The 10893-nt window shown below is 39.7% G+C and overlaps 1 protein-coding gene across 4 annotated transcripts in view; it reads left to right on the forward strand.

Annotated features, from left to right (window-relative positions):
* tln2a (talin 2a) overlaps nt 1-7966 on the forward strand; it is a 93590-nt gene extending 85624 nt beyond the window's left edge. For 2 of the 4 annotated variants that reach the window (XM_046032591.1, XM_046032592.1), the window contains 8 exons: nt 90-197; nt 707-812; nt 1063-1068; nt 1423-1547; nt 3208-3396; nt 3489-3671; nt 3841-3966; nt 5255-7966. In XM_046032591.1, coding sequence (XP_045888547.1) covers nt 90-197; nt 707-812; nt 1063-1068; nt 1423-1547; nt 3208-3396; nt 3489-3671; nt 3841-3966; nt 5255-5383 — 972 coding nt within the window. In that variant the 3' untranslated portion in view covers nt 5384-7966. The remainder of the gene's footprint in view (nt 1-89; nt 198-706; nt 813-1062; nt 1069-1422; nt 1548-3207; nt 3397-3488; nt 3672-3840; nt 3967-5254) is intronic. The other 2 variants (XM_046032593.1, XM_046032594.1) reach the window with 2 other exon arrangements.
* The last annotated feature ends 2927 nt before the right edge of the window (nt 7967-10893 follow it).

Here is a 10893-nt window from a genome sequence, read left to right on the forward strand (position 1 = left end):
GGGGGGGGGGGGGGGGGGGGGGGGGGGGGGGGGGAGGATAAAAATAAATAAATAAATATACTTAATTATTATGTTATGCTGTCTTTCAGCAAGCGGCCTATCATCCAGAGGTCAGTGAGGAGGTGAAGAACAGAGCACTGATGTTTGGATCAGAGTGTACAACTGGATACATCGATCTACTGGAACAAGTACTATTGGTAGGTTGAACATTGTGTCAGTAAGTATCTTCAGAGAGAGAGGTTTTTATTCCATCCGGGAGATTTCTTTCCTTCTGTCTGTCATTTTTGTCATTCTTTGTTAGCATTCACAATTAAGACAATTAATGTTTATATCCTCTTAGCAATTTTAGATGTAGGAATGATTCTCTCATAGAGACTTAAGCTAAAATACATACGACTGATTTTGACTATTCGCTTCTCATTCTCAGCTTAAATTTCTCCCTGCAGTTCTTCAAATTTAGAGAAAAAATTTGGTACAACAAGTTATCCTTCAGTAGTTCTGTGGTCTTGAATGATGCTTGGCCACACAGAGTTTGTAAGTTTGGACACAAGTTTTGGTCTCATAGATCTAGCGGTTTATAAAAATGCAATATAATTTAGTTAAAGTGTGTCTTTTTTGGAATTTGTGATTTTTGCTCTGCACTTAGTCTTTTTAAGCAGAATAGTTTTTGTTTAATGTGTGTGTGTGTGTGTGTGTGTGTGTGTAGGTCCTGCAGAAACCCACTGGAGAGCAAAAGCAGCAGCTGGCAGCTTGCTCCAAACGAGTGGCAGGAGCTGTGACAGAGCTCATCCAGACGGCGGAGGCCATGAAAGGTACACACACTGACTATATCAACACACTGACTCCATTTACAGTGTTATATGTGATGAACAAAAATCTACATCAGTAAGTGATAACTTTTATTAATTTACTAATGAACCATCCAACAAAATCTGTCATTGTTTATAATCCCCAGTAGCTACTACATCTATAACAGAATACATTTCCCAAATAAGAGAGAAACAGAAGCATTCCTTTAAACAAAGTTTTGGTAATATTCCTGTCCTCCTTCTCTTGCTACAGACGGAGGTAAGTTAGCATTGTTTTCTGTACTGTGACTTATTTCACCAGTTATGAGCTGTTCGACACCTTCTCTCCTCTGCGCTATCATCGATTCATTTAATCTCATTTTGAAGTCCAGCTTCTCACAGGCTTCTCAAGTACATAGTCAGCTCCACCCATCGTGCTTCGTTTTACGCGCCATTTCATTTTAAATAAATCACTCCATCTTCACTCCATCAGCTATGCATGGGATGCGGTGATCTTCTTCTGTGTGATCAGTGTTGTTGTATGGCATGAAGTTTTGACGCACCGCTTTGTGAAGTATTTTTTTAAATCCTTTTTTCTTATTTAAATCTTAATTGCGTTAATTGCGCACTTCAGGTTCAGAGTGGGTGGACCCAGAGGATCCAACAGTGATTGCAGAAACGGAGCTGCTCGGAGCAGCAGCATCCATCGAAGCAGCAGCTAAGAAGCTGGAGCAGCTCAAACCCCGAGCCAAGCCCAAGGTGGGTGACTGCACGACTCATAACTCAATGGGACTTTGTTAGTGTATGGAGAGGCGATTTCACTACAGTGTTGTTCCTAAAAGATTTGCACAAAGAAGATGGTTTTTCAGCGTAAAGCTTTTAAAGCTACAAGGCCATAACTGTGTTAAAGGCTTTTCTAACTAAAGAAAACATTTTCATGATGAAGTAGTTAACACAGGAAGTTATAACACAAGTTTTCATTACAATGGTTAATATAAATGTATAGATGGTAGGCAGTGGTGGAAGAAATAATCAGATTTTTGAGTAAAAGTAAAAATACCACAATGTAGAAATACTATATTACAAGGAAAAGGCACGCATTCAAAAAATATTTTTTTCCTAAAAAGTACAGATGTATTATTAGCAAAATACACTAAAATTATAAAAACTAGAAGTACTAATAGAGAGAGTACTAGTAGAAAGTACAATATTTCCCTCTGAAATGTAGTGGAGTCAAAATATGTAGTAGTAGTAGGATGTAATTCAGATTGGAAGCGCTTTCACACCTTTTGGTGGATTGTTCTGATCCAATGTGTTTGGACTGTACAGTATCTACAGCACTGTGTATTGGACCATTTTCCTTTTGTAGCAATGCCTTAAAGCATACTTCCTTGTTTACCTGTATCGATGTTCTGTGCCTCTCTGTCCTGTTTGTTGGGGGGGGGTGTGTGTGTGTGTGTGTGTGTGTGTGTGTGTGTAAATATAAGTTTCAGTGTTATTGTTGGGTGTTCACAGTAACAAGATGACACGGTTTGTTTTTGGACATTCACAGAAAGGGTGCTCTGTGTGTTGTGCTGTCTCCAGTCTGTTTACATATTCCCATCAATTTTTCTCTGATTTAAAATCACAACTTAACCAGAGTTTATTAATTTGAGCTTCCCATATCACATCACCGACACTTTTTCACCAGTTTCTTGGATATCCATGCCCATAAAAGTTTTAGTTTTTGAGTTTTACCTCTGAAGCTGATATTTTCCTCATTGCTGAGTTGAAACCTCACCTCCTCCACATTATATTATCTTCAGCCATATCCCCTTCTTCCATACAACACAGCTGCCATGTTTCCCCCAACTTCTCCTCCTCCTTTGTGTCTGATCATCCATCCATCTGCAGTAGTTCTAGCTAATGCTTGTCCCAGTATATGTCCTCTGGCTCCCAGTTAACCCCTCCCTTCCGTCCCTGCCTGCCCCCACCACCGGAGGCCTTCTCTGCAGGGCTCTGTCTGATATGTTTGATATATTAGGTTGTTATTCAGTCCCAACTATATATCAAACATATTCCTACAGTGTCCCGCTCTGTCTACAGACTTGTGGTTTGTGTGTGTGTGTGTGTGTGTGTGTGTGTTTAAACAAACTTCAGTATAGCTGGATGTGAAATACTGACAGATCATCTTTTGCATCTAGCTCCTTAACAGCTGTTTAAAACGTCCCATTTTAAAAATGTGTGTACCAGAAAAATGTTTACAGTGAGACTTGTTTTGTGACTTGTAGACAAACTCTGTAGATTGAGTGACCAGCGTCACATTTAGGATGATTTAATGTGGCATTTTACTTTAAATCACTGTGGTACTGAATGAAACAAACTTTAGCCTCCCAACGGATGTCATCCTTTCTGACTGATTGGTCTCCTTACCCCTCAGCAGGCGGACGAGACGCTGAACTTCGAGGAGCAGATCTTGGAGGCAGCCAAGTCCATCGCTGCAGCCACCAGCGCTTTGGTCAAGTCAGCCTCGGCTGCCCAGAGGGAGCTGGTGGCTCAGGGCAAAGTGGGCCTCATCCCAGCCAATGCTGTGGACGATGGACAGTGGTCCCAGGGGCTCATCTCTGCTGTAAGTGTGGGGTGAAGGGCCATTTTTCACAGTGAACAATCTGAGGCCCAATTTTGCCAACAAAAATGTCTGTCTTTGCTTTTCTCTTCCAGGCACGTATGGTGGCAGCAGCAACCAGCAACCTGTGTGAGGCAGCCAACGCCTCCGTGCAAGGCCACGCAAGCGAGGAGAAGCTAATCTCTTCAGCCAAACAGGTGGCGGCGTCCACCGCCCAGCTGCTGGTGGCCTGTAAGGTGAAGGCTGACCAGGACTCTGAGGCCATGAGGAGACTACAGGTACAGTGCGGACACAACTCCAAACAAGATACAGCAGTTTAGTTCAACTTATTAGTTTCCAACATGCAGCGGAGCAGTGTTCATGTTACTACAGAGTTTTCATGGCTTCACATTTAACATAAAAATAATAATGTGTGCTCCGCTGTTCTCAACGGATCTGCTCTTACAGATTGCTGGGAATGCAGTAAAGAAGGCATCAGACAACTTGGTGCGGGCAGCTCAGAAGGCAGCGTTTGACAAAGCGGATGACCACAACGTGGTGGTCAAGACAAAGTTTGTGGGTGGGATAGCACAGGTAAGACTGTTGAACAGCATTATATATAATCACAAGCTTCTGTTACCTAGATAGGGAGTCTTTCAGACTTTTTTCACTTAGTGCTGGTGTATTGTCAGGTGTAATATCGGGAAAGTGAAAGTAGGGCTGGACAAAAAAACAATAACAATAATTATCGCAATATATTTTTTTCAATAACAATATAACAAATGTTCAGTAAATATTCAATAAATGTTTGATTTTATTCACTTGAATAATACACATATTAGAACTTTTTTATTAAGATTTTTATTTTGTTGAGGAAAAAGGACTGATAAAAGCTTTCACTTAATCTTACTCACGCATATTTTGTTGACAAAGATTTTATTAGAATTGTTTTGAATGTTCTACCTCAGATTTGTGAAGTGATCCACTGTTTGGCCTCAAGTGATGACTATAAAAAAGAGTTTAAAACCACAATAACAATCAGGTTTCTTCAACTTTCACTCAGGAGCAAAAGCCTCATCAGCCCTTAAACTCAAAAGAATTAACGATTTGATACTTATCGTGATAATTATCGATATCGAAAGATATGAAACTTTTTATCGTGATAACATTTTTGCCCATATCGTCCAGCCCTAAGTGAAAGTCAGTTCCAATCCTATTAAAACAGCATCTTTACCATCTACAGCAGCTTGTACATTCCAGCCCTGAGGACCATTTGTTTTGTAATACCAGGAGTGAGGAATGTGATAACTTGTTTTGTGTTGGTTTTTTTTGTTGACATGTAAACATCCAAACCTTTAACACTAAGAAATACGGTCTGTCTGTCTGTTAAAGAAGTTACCTATTATTATCACATTCTTGAAATATTTTGCCATGATGTCACACTCTGCTGTGCACAACATTGGGCGTTATTAATTTTATACCTCTAAGAAATGTAGACCGACTTTTGAAACAACCTCAGCTTTTAGATTAATTCATACCTCTTGTCACTTCAGATTCTCAATGTTCATGCTCATAAAATATATTATTTCTGCAAATGCTTTATTTATACCTCTAGTATATGTGGTGTTGAAGTATAGTAGACTTGCACGCACACACAAAAACATTCCTGGTAAATGTACACAAAGAAACGGACAGAAAGCATTAAGAGATGGCAAACAGATTGTTAATATGTTAATATTTGCTACATATGCATACTTTGGCCCAAAGGTGAATTGCAAGGGTTAATTGCCCTCTTAATCTGCTATCTCAGCATATGTCTTAAGCCATAAAACATTCAGATTGGTCTAATAGTTAGAATGTTTTTTTTTTTTTGTCTGTCTAGATCATCGCAGCCCAGGAGGAGATGCTGAGAAAGGAGAGAGAGTTGGAAGAAGCCAGGAAGAAACTGGCTCAGATCAGGCAGCAGCAGTACAAGTTCCTGCCCAGTGAGCTACGGGAGGACAACAACTAGTTATTCAAACTCCACCATCACTGCTGCATACGTTTCGAGCAGTTTTAAGAGCACGTTAATGGCACACTTAAATAGGTATGTGCCCTACAGCGACTTCAGATATGTTACGACTGATTTAACAAACCAGGAATGCCCACGTCCGCAGTGAACCCCGTTGAGTGAGTCCACATCACATGGGAGAAGATCTTAAAGTCAACTACTAGCAAGTTTGAAATACTACTGTGTGGAACTGACTTCTTTCTGAAAGCAACACAAGGATTATGGGGATTCGACTGAAGAACTGCTTTTTGTCCTCATGTATAGCATAACTACTTTGACCAATGTAATCTCAACCAGAATGTGACATGCTTGGGACAAACAGGACAGCTCATGTGCTCTCATGTTTGCCCATAAGCTCCAGTTTATTTGTTTCTTTTACAAATTGCAGCTCTAGGTCATACACTTTTAACGATGAAGAATTGATTGTATTGCTGTTCATGTGAGAGAGCCATTTAACCGCAGCGTCACTGAGAGAGCAAAAAGATTTCAGCTCGGTACTCTGATATTGTATGAATGTTGGCCTTTATGCTCCAATATGGCACCTTTTTATATCTGTGCTACTTAATTACGTGGCGTGTCTTGACTTCAACTCGGTGGTCATTAATCCTAATATGAAGCAAGGTAGGATTTTGCATATTGGTGTTTCCTGGACCATACTGTAAATTTCAATAATGGACAGGCTTTTTTGGGGGAATCTACCATTTAAATTTGACAGTGATATAAGCGTCTTTGCTTTCTTTCTGGTCATTTTGTTTTAATGCTGATATTGGACTCTACATGCAAAAAAAATAAGATGCAACAAATTCTACATGTTTGTCTAAGCCCTTGAATATAGCCGCAATCATGTGCAGCCACTAAGACTCAGTTAGAATGTTTAATATTATGTTACAATGTGAATGCTTTTCTACACCGGATGACATATTACCACAGAAGGAATATTTATTACTCCGGAGTATTCAGAATTTATACTCCAGAATTTGATCATGATGCAATAACATAGATGGTGCTTTGGGGGGCAGTATTGGTTTCCCTTACACCATGCAAACTTAAAGAAGTAATACAGGAGATGATATTGTACAGAATATGTGGTTAGAGTAACCAGGCAGGTTGATTGGCTAAAATGTCATGCAAATTAAGAATACCTATAAATACCTCAGACCTCATTTGAACGCCATGCAGTGCCACTTCTGTGCTTTGTCTGATGGTTACTGCTCCCTGTAGATTTACTTTGACCCTTCCCGTGATGACTTCCCACTGTTTGAGAGTGATTAGTCATTTTTCCAGCAATACTCAATCGCTGCAAGGGATTTGATTTGAGTCAATTCACCTCCAATTCCCTTAATTCCGAGAGCAGCAAAATTCAAAATCTGACAAATAACTTGGCAATATGCGAATTGTTACAGATAAAACTTGTAAGTATTGATGTTAGAATAAGTGAGTTGAAAGTGAAGTGACTGCAACGCCAATCACTGCAGTTAATCTCCTTTTTTGTTCATCAGTCTCTGGATTTAAGGGTGCTCCGTGCGACTTGATGACTACTGAATTATGTGACTTGCTGCAATAGAGGAACCTTTTGTTTACCAGATTTGATTGTAGTGCATTTGGTTCCTTGTCTTACTATATGGGCTGTGTTTCAATATTAAATTACAGTATGTTGTAAGATTAGTCCTGCTGTGAAAATGCATGGCTTTGTGCTAATCGGGTGCATCTCTTTATCCTTTATACAGAGTTCAACTTTTAAGGATGCACAGAGTGATTCTGACCTCCACATACAGACAGTATAGCATATAGCTAAAGACGGGCCATCATATTTTATATTTTCTTTTTTTAAACAGTTTGGTCTGAATTCAGAGGTGTTTTCTGGCACTGCTCATCAGTCAAGTCTGTAGTGTTGTTATTATTAGTGCCTTAGTCCGTAGCCCATACAATATCTGGTCTGCTTTTGAGTGACAGCTTCACCTCATCGGTCAATAGAAGGTGCTGGACATGCAAGTTTTTTGGAATGTAGGTTCATGTCTGTGGGGTTTTCTAACATTTTTTTGTCCCACTTGTTAACATACTGTTCCTCTTAAGTGCTGAACCAACTGCATCCCCTCTTTCTCTTTTAAACTCTCTGGCACATGTAAGGCCTTTTGGGAATGACAGAGGAACTGTCCGCCAGTCAAAAAAATGTGTTGCTGTTTTTTTGTACTGCATTCCATGGGCATGTACCACAGTGCTTCTAAACTACGACAGACTGGATATTTGTGTCTGTTAACTGCTTTATTGTATGTTATGAAGTAACTGAAATTTTATGGATGGGCTTTTTTTTCTCCTGTGCTTTTAAGCCTCTATGAAAGATAAATATAAGAGCATTTCGATATACCTGTCACCATTAAGATGTGAAGTCACTGATGTGTTCTGTATGTTTTTCGTTCCCTAACAGAATTAAAATTATGAAGTTACCACAGTAAAGATAAGTGATAACATACAATATAAAAGATATTTATCTGGCCTCAATAAAACTATTTTTTGTATTCACCAAAAATAAAGCATTTCAATGTAGCTTTCTGTGTCAAATCACCATTTGTGGGGGGGGGTTGTGGAGCAAAGACAAAAATGTGTGTGCATTTCACATTTATTATATCCTGACTTTCTGGTTTACACATTCTTCTTAAATCTGAGACCTAAATTACCTTACACTCTACCATGTTTATCCCCTATTTTGCCAGTTGATATTTGGTACTTCTTTGTCGTCTTCCAGTTTGAGGTCTTCTTCTCATCGTCCTCGTGAGCGTGAATCGACACTCATTTCTGAGAGTGAAATTTCAGGAGAAACAACAACTGTACTTTTTTTTTTTTGTACAAAGTTTTGTTCTTGGTGTGTACAAAGCAACAGGAACACAGACTTATTTATTTAGTTTTGTAAACGTGGACTTGGAAATAGGCGTAAAGACATCTTCGCATCCCAAAGCCCAGAAAAAAACATCTCTATTAGATAAAAGATGCATGCTTAATTTGACACATAAAGGCTGAAACACATCTTTCACAAGTTCAAATACCTGGAAGCACACTCAGGGCCGTACCATTGAGGACACCGAGGTCATGTCCTTTGAACTTTTAATGTGTAAATCTGTGGCTTTTGGCAACCTGGTGGGAGTTTACATTCTACAATTCAAAACCTAATTCATTTTGGTCATTTTACAGGCTTATTCCAGTATGTTTACACTCCATATACTTACTTTTGACTGCTATTTAGCAAAGTAAAATTGAAAAAGGACTAATAGTAATCCAAGACATATTGATGCATGTTGCCTGAATTTTATTGAGGCAAAGTTTAAAAAAAAAAAAATCAGAAAATATCTGATCAAAGAACTCATGAACACTATTAATAATAGGAATAAACATTCAGTATCAACTTTTGAAACTTCAGTTTTCTGTCCTCAATGCCACAAACACATTTTGGATGGTCCTGAAAATGCATTGAGGTTCAATACCCTAACCTCTAAAGACTCAGTTCTGCATCACAATTATATTCCTGGCTGTTTGGAGACTGCTTTGATACGATACAGCATTAAAACTTTTTATCTTGGGAAATCGAATTAACCACAAAGTAAACAACAGTTGTCTGAATAAAGAACAAAGAAATCTCCAAGCTTTTCCATGTTTGTCTGTTACAACCTCTCAAGATGTCTCATCAGCAGTACTGTCAGGATGCAGAACCAGTACAAGTTCTCCTGTCCCAGTCAATAACAGAGAGGTGACTTCTAAAAGCAAACAGGGTGTCTCTGTGTCTGTCAGTTTAGTGTCAGGACAAGATGGTATTTCTGAGTCGGCACTAAACCTGAAGCTATAATGAGTCCGTGCTATGAACTGAGGCCTGTGCTAAATTTGTCCAGCACAAAATTTTGAGGCGGCAATGTCAATTACCCTGGCACAGCTGCTTCTGGCACTGCTGTTAAGCCTGGAATCCTTTTTCTGCTATATTCCCTTAAAGGGCCTATATGCAGTTTTTCAATGATATTACTTATTCATTAATCAAATTTTCACAGCCTTATTGTCAATGGACTATAGCCTCACTTAGAAATGAAGCACACGCCTGTTTTCTCTGTTGCTTTGAACAGCCACCATTCTGTTTCTTAAATGATCACACCTGGTGGGGATGTAGCCTAGCTCTGTGCGCGTTCCCGAGCCTCTCTCCGACAACAGCGACAACACCCGGCAAACGAAATGCAGTCCACTAACACCACAAAACAAGCGCCCCCCAGCACAACACAGACTCCGACATAAACTCCATGTAAGCATACAAAACAACAATAAAAGTTTATGCGAATCAAAACGAGAATCAGATTATGTCCGTGAAAACATCAGAAAGGCTGGAGTCATGGAGAGTCACATTAGCTCGCGCCGAGCAGTTGCTCATGTTATCTGTTGAAATATATAATAAGTAACGTGATAGCTTTCCACATTACTTCACCAGCTAACGCGATCCATATTACTATCCTGTGTAGCACCGGTAATATGTCAAAGTATTTATTTTAGTCTGCAAGAAATGATTTCACAGTACCAAGCAAATGTGGAGCTATCTTTTTTATATTAGCCTTGATGCGAGGCAGAAGAAGACAGCTAATGTTAGCTAAGGTTCGATGCTCAATCTCACATTCAGAGCTTCGCGGCGAAACAAGGATCATGCCGTTTTGGCGATATGGGGGTGCTCAACGTCTGATTTTACATAGAACTACCTGTTTTCTCCAAATAAGCTAATATATAGCCTATTACAATATACATTTCAACGTTTAATTCTGTAAATAAACATGTAAAAAGAATAAAACTTTCAATAAATGTTTTTAAAGTGCGTGAATAAATCCAAAATTGTAACCCTAAACCTGGGTGGTCAGTGCGCATGTGTAGGCGCAGCGTGTATGTGTGAAGTGGCAGAACAGAGGAACACTTGCTGATTCACGGGTGTTGTGCCGAGTTGTCCGCCTCTCGCGGGAGTTTCGGATTATTTATCACCGTTGATGAACCACATAAAGAATATTTCATCGTGTTTAAATAGCCGGCTACTTGAAATAGACCCGCGAGGAACCACGACGTGCATGCAGCTGTCCACAGCAGGGCATGCACGCTAAACTCTGCACAAGAACGGTGAATGACAGGCGACACAGAGAGAGAGAGAGAGACAGAGAGAAAAGGATCAACAATAAGCCTCATTTTAGCTGCAAATTTACAGTGTAAGTTGAATGAATAGAGACTTCGGCTCTGCAGCTTCTCGAGATTAAAGCGGAGCTACCTGTGTAACCGCCTCTCCCGGCTGGCAGTGGCCGCGCACAAAACCCATAGACGGTATATAAAAAAACACACTTGATTCGACTGTCAGTCAACTATAGGGACGACTTGGCGATTCTGCTTCGACTATGTAAATCCTTATTTGAGGACAGCCCTAGTTAATAGTAATGTTAGTTACTGGAAAGCAGCAGGGGAGCTAACGA

The sequence above is a fragment of the Micropterus dolomieu genome, linkage group LG20 (genome assembly GCF_021292245.1).
Source record: "Micropterus dolomieu isolate WLL.071019.BEF.003 ecotype Adirondacks linkage group LG20, ASM2129224v1, whole genome shotgun sequence".
NCBI lineage: Eukaryota > Metazoa > Chordata > Actinopteri > Centrarchiformes > Centrarchidae > Micropterus > Micropterus dolomieu.